We start from the raw sequence: 14,819 nt of genomic DNA on the forward strand, positions 1-14,819 counted from the left end.
ATGGAAAAGCCACTTTATATGGGATCCTGTTGAAGCTAATGTTGAGATAATGTGTACCTCATGGAACTCTACAGAGAGAATTTTTGTTCTCAGCTCTTCCCTAAAAGAAAGAAGATGAGGCCCAAATCTCTCATGTTAGACCATGCATTTATTTGTTCAATTATTAATCTCCTTTCTTTGCTCAGATTTTTGTAGCTGCTATTGTCAAAGACTGTTGTTCTCTTTTGCTTTTTCAAATTTTGTGCATTTAAGATCTTCTATATTGCTTATATTCTTTTTCTCACTATACATGATAGTGCAAGAGTTTTATGAATAGGACTGTACAACTTGCATATTTAGATTGTCCAACTTTTGTATCCCTGCCATCACTTAGAGAACATCTTTATTTATATGAGAAGTCTATTTCAAGCAATGCAGTGGGATTCTTATTTAAAAAGCAAAATCCTTCTTTTGTGAAGAAAGTGATAGGACAGCACACTAGATAGCTTAAGTCCTAGAATTCAAAGAGAAAAAAAATATTGGATTTTTTTCACCAAAGAGCTGTTGATCTAACATAGTAGGAAGCTGAAGCATACTTTAATTGTATTACAGTGTCAGCTGTAGCACAATTAGAAGCTCTATTAATGCAGACACTGACCTATAAACTACTGTGTGGGAAGGCCTTTTATGGTTTAATATAAAACTGTTCATTCTCTCTATTGTTACAGATGATAGAGTAATTATACATACTGCTCTTAATGCAGAGATCCATGAGACTCTAAAATAGATCCTGAGAGAAAAGTTGAAAGGCTTTTTACACAAATCGGTTGAAATCAGACTGTTGAGACCACAAAAGAAATTAGACCATACTTCAGTCATGCACCGATCCCCAGAAGTTTAGCAAGATGGACTTGTAAATGGTTTTCATCCCCAGTTGTTAGTTTTGATGCTAAAGCAGAGTATCTGAAGACAGAATTGCATGTTTCTGAAAAATCTGTAAGAAGAGTCTGAGTTTGGGCAAACAGTGCTGACTGACTCTTTGATTCCAGTTGACTATCATCTACAAAAATACCCTCATGTTATAATGTTTCATCTTAGTCCTGGGTAAAAACTAAATATTCTGGTTCAAATGCAGAATCTCATTTCCTCAGCATCCGCTTAGCTCTGTTCTTACACTGCAAGCTTTTATGAGAAATTTACATCTTATTTTTTAATACAGTAGAGACTTCATTCATGTAAACAGCGAGTCCCTACCGCTTAACTGCAAACAACAGCAAAACCATCAGCATTTGTGGTCTTGCTGTAGATGGACCCAAACAGTCACAGTTTGCTTGGAAGAAAGTGTACATTTTTCCAGTGACAGTTTTGTTCTGTTACTGAAATGTCTTCATTGCCTTTCTTCCTCTCTGTTTGGTTACTGATCCTCTAATGACTGTAAGGTATTTATGAAATTTAGCAATTTCCCCCTAAACCTCAGGTGCAGGGAACAATTAAGGGCACATCTGAGGAACTATCATTTGTTGTCTGCTGTTCTTTTCTCAGCATCTTCAAAAAGAGCTCTTGTAGATGGCAATGCAATGCAGTCCTGGCTTTCCAAAGGCCACCTTGATTTGGAAGTTGATGGTATGTCGCTGTTGTTTTTCACACTCTGCTATCGGTCTCCATGTGCATGATTCTTTTACAAACTGTATTTTCTGCCTCTTAACTTCTGGTCTTTTTTATGTTAAATTAAGGATTATTTACCATTTTCTGACTGAATCTATTGTCCTGTCCTTTGCACTGTGCTTCTGCCAGCATTGCTTTATTGCTGCTTATGCAATCTCTTTCAAAAGCTCTCTGATTTTATCTTGCTATTTGATATACTCAATGGCTCAAAGGTGATGAAAGATTTCAAGTAGCTTGATGATGTGATAATTTCTCTTTGATTCACAGCTGGAGGATGGTAGTGTCACCTCAGCAGCGTAAACACAGTTTCTGGGCTTCTTCATGTTCTGTTATTGGTGCTAAAAGATGTAGTTTACTATAGCAAAATGTTTTTTTCTTTTTAGTGTTCTTTTGCCTTTGTGTCTGGGTAATGTCATTTTGGTCAATGGGGGCACTTTTTCACAAATGCCACTACGGTAAGTAAAATTGATTATCAGATTCAAATTTCTATCAGTTATTCGGGTGATATTCCTTATAGGTGCTTTTCATAGACAAGCTAGAACAATCTATGGGTTTATTAGTGATAGTGAGCAAAAAATTCTCTGGAATTACTAAAACGAGTAAAAACATTTGCCAAAAGAGTCTCTTTATCAGTTTATGTACTTTCTGAGAACCTACACTGTTTCCTATTTTATTTATTGGTTGTCTTTGTCTATATATGCTTGTTCACAGCAGGGACTTGTCTGTACTGGAAGGTTCTTCTGATAAGCACATATCTTATTATATGCTTGGAAAATACTTTAAAAAATAAAAGCAGTGAAAGAAAAGAAAGAGCGAAGCCATTGAGGGTGGAGAACTTCAGATAGCCTCAACATTTCATTTTAGTTCTCTATTATTACCACTACGTATATATAAAGGAGGAACACAAATAAAAGATTTTGCCTTTAGATCTTGGTAGCTTTTAAGTCATATGCTCATAGGATGTTCCTTTTTGTCTTTAGTGTTGCTATTATTTTATTTTTGTTACTAGTTAGTGCTTTTTATAGAAATCCTGCTGGCTATTAGGATATGCTGTATTCTTAACAGCTGAAAATTTTCCCTTGTGATATTTTGTTTCTTTCATAGTCACTGTGTTCTCAGAAATGTAGTATGTCTCTTTGGACTACAATACTAAGGTACCTGAAAAATACAGGTGAACTATGAGTACTTCATCCTCTTGTAAATTTGCATACATTGAATTCCATCCTGGCATATTTTAATTTATTGGTTATTAAATATTTAACTGTGTGAATATTTACAAACCAGAGAAGACCCATGCTGTGGACAGGATGAATTTTTCCTTTCTGAGGTCATTTAAAGAGCCTTCACAAATTTTTGTTCTGATGCTTTCCACTAATGTGTTATATGGATGATGTAAAGTTTATAATTTATGGAATTACCTAAAAGGAACCGGTAATTTTAGGACCTTTTCTCATCTCTTTCTTATATATGATGCACAGTTTAATCATTAATGTTTTTATGTTGATACAGCATCCAGTATGCTATATAACATTGCTGTTTCCAAATCAGACCAGAATAAGGACATTTATTACCACAGCTACCAGCATTACTCAGCCTGCAGAGTATTTGAATGTTTTGACACTGCATACTGCTTCTTGTTAAGCTCAGCACATGCCACATTTCAAGTACAGCTGACGTTCTTTCACTCTCTCTCTGTTATTGTTTTCCTTTTAATCAGGCCTCTGTGATATATATCAAAGAAGTGACTGCCTAGCATCAGAATGAAGACAAATTCTGTGAGCAGCCCATGCTGCTGTATATTTTAGCAGAACTGGGAGACTTTTACAACAGGCTGGAGCTGCTGCATTCAAAACAGACCTGGAGAAAATGTATTCTCACTTTTGTGTCTGTGCACCAAAAAATTGAAACATTTCCCCTTAATTCAATGTCATTCTGATGCCATGCCTCAGGCAAGTGCTAGATTTTATTCTCTTGATCTATTTAATAATCTCTTCCCATCACTCTTACCAAAAACTTTTGTAAGAAGAGGATCTTTTTTCACCTAGGAGTCTGTGCTCGCTCTTCATTCCTACTTCATTTCATAATGTTCTAGTGAAATCACAATAACTTCCAAAGAAATTTTGATTAGACCCAGCAAAGGAAGCAAGGACTATTAAGGCAGTAGTAAGCTTGCCTGTCAAGTTTAAAACCTCTAGCACTCTCCTAGTGCACGTTTTTGTGCAGGGTAACTTGGATCTTCCATGCAAGTAGGTTGATGGGAAGAATGCCTGTTGTTCAGATCCTGAAAATGTACACATCATTTTTGTCATTTGAATGTGACAACCGTGGGTCAAGGTTTTTGTGCCCTATAGCTGACAGACAGTTTACAGGCTGCTAATTACTGCCTATCAGCTGCCAGTTATCATTTCTAACACTTTCTGAGCCAGAATCAGAGAGTTGTCCCCCTGTGATTACTCCAGTCTCCTACAGGGTGAAGTCAATGGGACAGGAATATATTTTTTTGTTGGTACCAAAATGGAACAGCATTTTTCATATTGCCTGTAACAGCTGGAGGGCATGATAAGAGCATCTGCCAGCAAGGTCTCCTGCCTCTCTCTAGAGTTTAAGTGCCTCAGTCCATTTGGGATAAGCAGCCTCAGATCCCCTAGGCTGTGGGCATCTACAGCTGTTCTGTCACCTTAATGCCTTTGATTACTGCAGTACCCTGCAAGATGGAACATAGGGATTTGAATCCCAGCCTGCAAAGGCGCTAATCTGCATATTGTACTTTCTGTTACTACAACTAATGTGTTGTATGAAAGAAAGGCATCCACTCTTCTTGAAGTGTTTTATAGGGAGGAAGGTCATGCTGGCCTGTGGGAGGCATGCTGCTGGGCTGAGCTTGGCGGAGGGTTTACGCACACTTCAGGAGCAACCTGCATGGTCTCTGCTTGCCAGTGGGAAGTGGAAGGGAGCTGGTACTTGCTGCCCTTAGCCTCAACCTGGTCTGAGCAAGTGCAGAAGCAGCCTGAAGAACTTGTTAGTCAAAAAGTAAGATTTAGTGAATGTAGTAATTCAAGGTGGTTAAATACCCACTGAGCCAGCATTTGGGAATCAGAGCTTTGGACTTCAGCCAGTCTAAGTGTAGCTAAATCCTGTTTATGCCTACTGCCTTTGGGGATCTGGCTCCTGCTTGATTGTCCATATAGAGAATTATTATCACCACCACCCGCCCCCCAACACTTTAAACAAATGACTGCCTAAGCAACCTGTGTTATCCCCTCATAAAAGTGAGGAAGCACCACTAGGACATTCAAGCTGAGATGGGTGGGCTCTAGAAAGATTTGCTAGTTTCTTCCTTCCCCCCACAGCAGTGCAGTGAAATAGCATACTTTGCTGTACTAATTCTGTAGCCCATTAATATAGACTGTGTAGCATTTGACAATTAATAGGGCTAACAATTAATGCTAAACAAAAGAGACATCAGCAGAATATATGCATAGGCAATTTTGAAATTACATCTATGCCTTCAAATGGACAAATGAATTGCTCTGGGAGTACTGAAGCCAAACATACAGGAGTGTGTGTGCACGTTTATTTTTGCCGAAGGTTGTTCTGAAGGTCTTGTTCTAACATGTACCACAATTTTCTTCTCAGAGCACTAATAGGAACACCAGATAAGTATCCGAATTGCAACATGTTGTGCTCATAAAATTAAAGCTTATTATGCTGATTAATGCCTAACAAAATGCATGCAAGTGCAAGGTTCTCCTCACTACTCTTAATATTGCTGGAGTCCCACTTTAAGCATGCCCTAAGCTTTGACACCTGACACTACAGTATTTGTATTTGTTACTCCTGCTTTGCAGTAGTTTTGGTTTTCTAGCTCTGTTCCTCCACATAAGTTTTTTTGCATTGTTGTTATTACAACAAGCCTGTTCTCTCAGTAAGCAAATGCTAGTGATAACCTGGATGCAGATTTTGTATACACAAAATGGAAAAAGGAAAGAATATTTAAACTGGCACTTTATTCCAGGGTATGGTAAGAAACCATCTAAATTCATTCTTTTTGTTTGTAATAAGCACTAATGCCATCATTAGGTAGGTATTTTTTTAAGTTTATCAATGGCTTGTACTTATTTTGTCACATACTGTAATGTATAGCAAATAAACTTTATTATGAAGCTTATTATAAGAACACCTTGATAAGAAAGGTACAGATTTTAGGTAAGGAAGAAGACAGTACAATCAATGCTGAGTAGTAAAAGAAGTAATAGTAATATTTTATTTATCCTAATTGCTCAGAAATTTTTACTTATTTCTGCGCATGATTATAACATATTAATGTAAGCATTTAAATCAGCAGCAGAACTGCATAGCATATTACAACATATTGCATTCTAATGTTTGCATGTTTGTACTGTAGTACAGGTTTCTCTGATACAGTACTGAACTGCCTCATTGCCATGTGGATTCTCCTTCCCACGCTTTAAACTCTTCAAGTTTCATTCTGCTTTGCTCTCACAAGGACTTGTTTCAGTAGAATTTCTTCTGCAAGGTTAGATGCATATATGCTAGATAATTAGATAACTGGCAGTAAAAATACTAAAAGTAAGTTACATTTTTTGAAAGAAGTGTAGGATCAAGGAGTGAGAGGTATGAGTAGTCCCCAGAGCTGCTGTGATGGTACAGAGCAGCAAGCTTCAGCACAGACGACTCTTCCACGTAAATTTTATCTGACCTCCTTAATAGCCTCCCGGGTGTTGCTGTAAGGGCAGAGGTCAGGTGATGGCCCGCAAATCACGCTATAAAAGCCAGGAAGCACGCACTCAGCAGAAGCATTTTTGAGATTAACTTGGCAGGCTCTTAGAGGAGGTATGAGAAGCAGGGCTCCTGTATTAGGAATATTCTTTAATTTGGGCTGTTAGTTTAGTATCGTGAATAGACAGGTCTAAGAAAGAATTGTCACAGCCTGCAAGAGGTGTAAAACTAGCAGAGCAATCAGAGATAGTAGGTTGAGGGGACAGCTAGCAATATAGAGACAAGTATGATTTGATGCTGCAAGGGTTTTAAAAATGAAGTAGGCAATTTTGCAGTAGGAGGGAGATGGGGGTGTCCTTGCAAATGTAATCAACACTGCCTCTTAGCATGTCAGGTCAAGGATATCAGTGCATGCTGATGTATAAAGTAGTCCTTCATGAAGATTAGCCAGTTCCTCAGGCCTCCATAGAGACACTGGTCAGAAAAGAATTTTCTTCTTAGATTTTTTTTCTATTCAAATACTAATCACATTGGCTGAGAGCCTGGCATAAGGCAATGCAGTGAATCACTGGCACACATCTGCCTAGAACTCGGGCGTTCAGGATTCCCATTCCCACGGTCTCCCACTCAATCTGTGTTTCTCAACCTTCTCCAGCGGGTGATGACTTCCTCAGAGTAAAAAAACAAAACTCGTGACTGTAAAACTGAGAGAGGAAAACTTACTGCAGCGATACTCCTATCTGGTTCCCTTTGTGTTTAAGCAGGCGAGTCAAGAAATGCAAGGAATAAAGAATGTATTAGTGAACAGGTGTCATGTGAGAAGCCCTCTGAATTATTTTCAAATGAAATTCCCCATATAGTTAATTTCAGCAATTCAGCCATGGAAGTTCTGTTTATGCAGACCCCACACTTTAATAAGCCTCAACAGAAGTGAAAGGCACTGTAAGGGATACAGCATGGGGGAGCGGGCAGAGGGAGCCCTCTGGCCAATTAGCACCTGCCCAGGGTATAAAGGAGGGAAACATGGCTATAATTAAAACAAAGAGAAAAAATTCGATCTCTATCTTTTAGGGCATTTGCACCCTTACCACTGTGAGCAGTCCCTCTACTGTGTGATCTGTAGGCAAACCTTAAAATCGTTTTGGGAATCTTTTTTCTTGAATACATTTTTTTTTCTCTCAACCTACCACTGGGTTTTGTAAAATCACATCCTAAATATGAATCATTTGCCTGTCTTCTTTGCAAAACGTATACCTGTCCATACTTAGACATAAGAAATGCCCTGAAGTGGAAATACATAGAAGAGGCCAGGTATTTTACAGCTACCAGATGGCAAGGCATGGTTATGATCAGTAAAACTAGCCTTCTCTAAGACCATATGCATGCAATTTGGTTCATACTCCAGCTTTATGAATTTATTTTACAGTACAGATAACTACTGTCACAAAGTAGGGTTATCCTATTACTGAACTTCTATCCACTTGTTAGCCAATGTGTACCCAAGCAGGTAGCACTCAAAATGTGTTCATTTTGGATAATTAATTGTACATGATTTAAGTTCTGCACTCGGGGGTGTTTTGGCACTGGGAGCTGAAAATTTCCATCTTTAAATTCCCTGATAAAAAAGTTTCTTAATGCATTTTAGTGATTCCTTAGGAAGATTTTTTTTAAGAAGCTTTCTAGGGAATAGTCAGTTCCTTAAACCCACCCTCCTTTTCCCTGATAGAAGTTAATAGCAGAAACGAGTCAGGTTTTTGACTGTTTTCCTATTGCAGGGACCACCAGAGCGTTGTACCTGGTAGTGTATCCTTCAAAGTTTTGCCGGGTTAGTCTTAAATGGTGAATATGTTGCTGCAAAGTTTTGGGTCTTATGCATAATCTGACATGTTATTGTGTATTCCACAGGTAGGGCTTGATATTTGTAATTGATTCAAACAAAAATGTCCGCCAAAGGAAATTTCTCCCAGACATGGCTTTCTGGTTGCATCGGAGAGAAGCAAAGATTTATTAGCATTTGGGGGTGGGGGTGGGGTGTGTTTTTTATTTTTTCTTTTCACAGGAATACCAATCACGGTAGTTTAACTCAGGTAACAGTGATTAGGCACAGAAATTAAGGTAGAAGAAGCAGGTAGGCCATCCAGAGAGTTCTGATGAGCCCCTGGAGTGAGCAGTGTTGAGTAACTTGAACAAGTGTTTGCTCTTGCTCTTTGCAGAGGCATGATTCGACATGCTTGGTATAGTCTTGCTTGGTCCAAAGGCCCACTGGTAAGGTCCTGCAGTGGAAGATGCTGGTTTTTCCAATCAGTCCTCGGACTTTCTAAAACTCCCTGTTGAAAGATGAAGGGAAGCAAGAATTTCTTTGAAGAAATGTTATCTCATTCAGCATTTTTAATCTTTTTGTTACTTCATAATTTTAGACTGTGCAGTTCTCAGTGGACTAGATTTTTTTCTCAGCATTCTGGAAAGGTTAGAACAGTGTCAGACTTAATATTTGTACAAGCATATGTGTTTGCAGCTTTATCATATTAAATACATGGACCTGCTTCTATTCTCAACTGTGTAAGTGTAAATCTCTTTAAATTTAGAGTGACTGTAGCAGTATAAAACAAATACAGATGAGCTTAGAATCTGTATTCATGTGTGTATGGATATTTACAACAAATTTTTATAAGTTAAAGATGGATGGCACGTAATATATTTTAATCTTGCCTACGAAGCATTAGTATACATAGGACTGTTGCAAGTCAGATAGGATGTTTGAACAAAGGAGTAAATTTTTACGAAGGAGTTTGCAAAGCCTATTAATTTTTAAAAACTAGATCTCATCTACACCAAATATTACCAAAAAAAATCTTACTCATTATACAAAAACTTTCTGACTTCACTGCCTTTGTTTTCAGCATCAAGAGAGTCTGTGTAGTATTCTCACTTTCTACATTGATGGCTTCAGGCCTTTTGGCCTGTAGCCAATACTTCCATGACCAACTGCCAGTCACTGATAGAAAACAGCAGGTTTTTGAGACAGACTACATCTTAACTAAGATTAATATCCCTGTTACTTCCTTGATAAGAAGGAATAAATGGAAGCCTCAAAGCAGGATCATTTTCCATCTTTTTTTAAAAACTCAGAAGTGGAAGAGAACCTTTCTAAAAATTATAACTTCCTGTTAATTTTCAACATTTTCAGGCATTTGTCTGAGATGCTGTCAGGACCTGGAGCCTTACCCAGTCTCATTGTTTTTATGGCTTCAGACACTTCCTCCATTGTTGCTCCTCTGTCCAGTGTTTTATTCCCTTCCAGGCAGAGCTTCATGTTTTCAGCACCTCCTGGAACCACAGCCGTGAAATCAGACATGGAGAAGACCTTTTGGTCACTCCCCATCTTTTGCTACTTCAGGATTTTACAGCTAATACCCCTTATATTTTATATGCCTTGAGTGTTCCAACTATTTTACCCTGCTTTAACCATTTTTCTCCCTTAATACCAGTTACATTTCTAACATTTGGCTTCATTCCAAAACTACCGACTTCTCTAGTTCCCTGCATGCTTTGGATTGGGGATTATTTTTCCTTTCCCCCCTTCATTTCCTCTTTCTACACATCCTCTGATAGAACTCTTCATAACATCCTCTTCATTTGAGTCACTTGTGAAAATACTACCATGTTGATATGTTACTGTATGAGAACAAATGTCAGAGTGGACTTAGAACATGATTGGGAAAAAAATAGCAAAAATATCTCCAGATTTCCAAATGAGGAAGGAAGTTGTCATATCCTTTCCTGCTATGTACTCTTTTATTCCAATTTTTACCTTGGCTTTCACAAGAGTTGCCAGACTGGGACTGGGAAGATGAAGAATGGGAGAGGCAGGATTTGCCCCCTCCTCCTCCACCACTGGCACCTCCTCCACCTGAAGTTTTACCACAGGCTCCACCTCCTGTTCTTCCTCTGCTCCATTCTCCTCCACCTCTGGAAGAGGAAGTTCCTCCGTAGGATCCTCCAATCCTTCCTCCACTGCTTCCTCCACCTGAGGACCAGCTACTTCCTCCTCCACTACTTCCTCTTCCAGAAGACCAGCTAGTTCCTCCATGACCTCCTCCTCCTCCTCCTGCAGATCCACCACCAGCTCCTCCCTGTGAGATGCTGTAAGGAGGAAAGGACATATATGTGCAAGATTTATAGCAACATGACCAGTGTCTGGCATCCTGTCGGCTGTATCAAGGCCACTTTCTGACTCCCTCTGAGCATCTTCTATGCCTGAGAAAGTACTATTGTGTGAAACATGTTCTAGAGAACTGGTCTTAAACTATCCGAATTAAGGACAAATGAACTGATCTGCACAGAAGAAGAAAAAGAAAGACAATGGATGCCTTTAGAAGTCTTTCAAAATATGTACCTTGAGTATTTATGAAAAAGTTATTTTCTTGCTTACCTTTCATTTTCATATATAACTGTACTTCCTGATTGTACTTAGGAGAAGAAATGGCAAATTATAGTTCTGAATACTTTTGTAAACATTTTTGTCCAGTTCACAATAAGTATAGAATAATACAGCTTTGTACACTGCCAGCCAAGATTTAGATTCCATATGAATTCCTGTGATTGTACTAAATGTGTTGATGATGAATTAGTTGCACTAGTTCCTAATATAAATATTGCTACTTTCATCTTCACCTGTTTGCAAAGGTGGCATGTTAATTAATTTGAATGTACGTACCTAATATCATGCTGCCCTTCCTCAAGCAGTGCCCGGTACTGAGCAATCTCCTGCTCCAGGCGGGTCTTGATGCCCAGGAGCATCTTGTACTCTTCATTCTGACTCTCCATCTCACAGCGGATGCTGGCCAGCTCCTCCTCCAAGGGGCCGATCATACCCTGGATCTGCTGCAGCTGCAAGTTATAGCGACGTTCTGTGTCTTCCAAGTTGGATTGCAAAGACTGTACCTGAGAATGAAAGAAAAAATACAGTGTTTATGGGAATGTGGCAGGTTTAGATCATTCTTATGCCCCAGATGAGAAAAGTGTTACATGGTGTCAGATGCACCGAGCATCTTCATTAAATGGAGTGCTAGCTATAGTTGATCTCCTGTCATTCCAGCAACTCACGTGTTCTTGGCATATCAGAGGATCAGAAGCAATCGTTACCTACCATGCTGATCTGTGACTGCAGCTCAATTTCCAGGCTCTGATATTCACGTCTCAGCTCAGAGATCTGTTGGTTGCTTGATTCCACTTCCCGGCCACTTGACTGGACTTGTTGACTCACTTCCTCCATCTAAAAAAGTAATATACAGCTTTGGAGTTTTTGAGTTTAACTTACAATGTCATTGTGGTAGTTTATCATGGAAGCATCTGGCAATACAACAAGTTGAAGCAGTGCCACGTGTAATATGGGGGCTGTTTAAACTTGATTATATGGCTCTGACAGCGCAGTTCAAGCCCACTTGTGATTTCCTTTATTTTAATCAAAGGTATTCTACCATTTTATCCTAAAAGCAATGGATGTTGTGATTCAAAGTGTCATTCATCTACAGGAAGTTCTTGCCAAAAGTTGGTATTGTTTTTCTTTTGTAATATAAACATTCAAATTGTAACCATTTACCTTGCTTTCATACCACTTTTCAACCTCTTCACGGTTTTTCTGAATAATATTTTCATATTCTTGTCTCATATCATTCAGTTTTTTCAGCAGATCCTCTCCTGGAGCAGCATTCACCTCCACATTCACATCACCACTGGACTGTGTTTGCAGCGATTTCATTTCCTGCAGAGAAAACCCAGGCCCAAGGCAAATAAACAAAAATGGTAAAATTACTTGCAAAAGAGTTTTGAAGTCAGTTAATTTGCTCTGACGTCATAAACCATCCTGGATCCTTTAAGAACATATATATGTATGTGGGGGTTTTTTTCTTGTTGCAATTATTTGACCTTGACTTCCCGGTCATTGCTTGTTGAGAGGGACTGTGCTCGGAAATGCCCTGGAGCAGCCTGGGCCTGGCAGTCAGCCTGTCTCAGGAGGTCCCTAGCTGAGCTGCCACACATTAGGAGAGCAGGGAAGACTATTCAGTGCAGAGGATGTTACCTGCAAAACCTCCCCACATTTCCAATACAGTAAGTGTTCTTGTTTTCCTCTGCAGTTTGCATTTCAAGGAACTGGCTCTTACCTCCTCATGGTTCTTCTTGAGGTCAATCATTTCCTGCTTGAGAGATTCAAATTGCATTTCCAGGTCAGACCTGCTCAGAGTCAGATTATCCAACAAGGGTCTCAAGCTATTAATGTCAGCCTCCACGTTCTGCCGGAGACCATACTCTGTCTCATACCTGTGCCAAGGACAGTGCAGAAAGGTCAGCCCTGGTCTTAGATTCTCAGTCCTTCTCCTACTGACTTAATTTATGAAAAAGTTCATGTATTCCAGTATCTCAGTGTCTGGTTTTACGTCTAGACTTTGTAGCACATAGCATCTCTCAATGAGCAGAATTATGAAATCAGCAGCCAGTACTTAAAGTTTAATATTAAAACATATTCTGTGGTATTTTTCATTGTCTCTTCTTACTGTAGACTTTGTGCAGGTTTCATCTATCTGTTTCATCTGAATTTCAGTGAGAGATAATCATAATTTTTCTTTCCTTAAAAATAAAGCTTTTTTAAGGTTTGAATCCACAGCCATAGGGAGTATTCCCATTGAAGATCATTACAGAAATAATGAAGAATTTTGAAGTCTTACAAATTATTTCAGTTGTGCTGCCATGGAACCAGGAGGAACCCTAGTCTCTGTGGATTGATACTTGTTTATGGAATGAATTTATGAAAGTAAGTTGAGGAAAGTAGGAGAAAGGAAGTCAGTGCCTGGAAAAGAGGAGTATATATTTACTTTATCCTGAAGTCTTCTGCAGTCATCCTTGTGTTATCCAGGTCCAAAAGTACCCTGTTGGTTTCCACAGCTGCAGTCACAAGCTAGAAGAGAAGATGATATGCTGAGGAAAATTTTCCCTGTGAATCTCTCAGGTTTGCACAAGGGACAGAAATATGAATGCGATCTTGTTACAATTCCCAGGTGTCTGAGGTGAACAGCATTTCCTATATACAGAGGCCTGGAAAGGTCATCTGCAGTGCAAAACAAAGAGGTACCTGTATGAAATAGCATCAGAATGGCAAAAACTGTTTTGTGAGTACAAGAGTCCTGTCAAGAGGCTTGGTGTCACCGCTGTAGCTCTGTCTCACTTTCCATGCCCGCGGGCCAAGGGCTGTACTCAAATGTCAGACAGTGCACGTCCGAGAGAGTAATTGTTACCATTCTTTCCTATGCTCTAAAATCCACTAGAGGCGTTCTGAGAGTCTGCAGTCACTGCCAGCGAATGGTCTGTGGGGTGTGCTATAGGGGGTGTGCATTTTTTTCCACCTCTAGTTGGAGATAATTGGATGCACGTAGAGAAGGCAGAATTTCAAGCGCAAGAGACACTTTCAGAGAGGCACTTAGTGAGTTTAGAAGTATCCATGCCTCAAACATTTTACTCAATCACAAAAAGTCTGTCAATGCTTAAACTTCTCTGACAAAGAACATCCTACCTGATTTTGAAGGTCTTCAATTTGTCCATAATAGTGGCTGTAGTCCTTTGTACCAGTAGGACCTTGCTTCTGGTACCACTCCCTGATTAATTGTTCAAGCTGAGCATTTTCCATTTCCAAATTTCTGACCGTAGCCAGGTAGGAAGCCAGGCGTTCATTAAGGCTCTGCATGGTCAGCTTTTCATCATTGGAGAGAATTCCCACATTCCCTCCATGAAAGCCACCACTGCCAAAGCTGCCACCACTGCCAAAGCTGCCACCACTGAAACCACTACATCCACCAAAGCTTCCTCCATAACCACCACCAAACCCACTCCCACGTGATCCAAAGCCTACTCCCATGCTGCCACAGCCCATTCCCCCTCCATAACCACCACCGCTCATTCCCCCTCCATAATAACCACCACTCTTTCCTCCTCCACAACTACCGCCACTCATTCCTCCTCCATAACTACTGCGCCTGATCTTTCCATGACTACCACTGCTAGCTCCCCCACCATAGCTGCTCCTGGAACTTCCTCCGCCACAACTGCTGCCAGAAATCCTGCCACCACCACTTGTCGTAGAAGTGATTCTTCTTGAGGAGGCAGAGGAATGCTTGCTGCCCCCTCCACCGCCACTACTGCTAGCACTGCCACCACTGCTCCCTCGCAGGCAGCTTTTAGAGGTCTTGGAACCACAGCTCATAGTGGCAGCAGCAAATGACTCGGGTTAAAACTCAAAGCTGGTCTTACAGTTGTTCTGGAATCATAGCTCCAACTTCCACCCTCCCTGGTCTGCATTTATACCTGAGACAGTGGGTGTCACCGCCAAAGGGAGTACCTTCTTTCCATGTGCATTTGCAAGCCGTAGTTTTTCTGCCAAGGGT

General features: G+C 39.9%; 1 protein-coding gene across 1 annotated transcript; it reads right to left on the reverse strand.

Moving 5' to 3' along the window:
• Positions 1 to 8,241: 8,241 nt before the first annotated feature.
• LOC128140971 (keratin, type I cytoskeletal 10-like) lies at positions 8,242 to 14,703 on the reverse strand. Its single transcript, XM_052785463.1, has 9 exons — positions 13,952 to 14,703; positions 13,257 to 13,339; positions 12,549 to 12,705; positions 11,987 to 12,148; positions 11,534 to 11,659; positions 11,102 to 11,328; positions 10,196 to 10,527; positions 9,610 to 9,711; positions 8,242 to 8,711 (listed from the first exon to the last, which is right to left on the reverse strand). The coding sequence occupies exons 1-9, from the start codon at positions 14,636 to 14,638 to the stop codon at positions 8,686 to 8,688; spliced, it is 1,902 nt and encodes a 633-aa protein (XP_052641423.1). The 5' UTR covers positions 14,639 to 14,703; the 3' UTR covers positions 8,242 to 8,685.
• Positions 14,704 to 14,819: the final 116 nt, after the last annotated feature.

The sequence above is a fragment of the Harpia harpyja genome, chromosome 4 (genome assembly GCF_026419915.1).
Source record: "Harpia harpyja isolate bHarHar1 chromosome 4, bHarHar1 primary haplotype, whole genome shotgun sequence".
In the NCBI taxonomy this organism is placed as follows: domain Eukaryota; kingdom Metazoa; phylum Chordata; class Aves; order Accipitriformes; family Accipitridae; genus Harpia; species Harpia harpyja.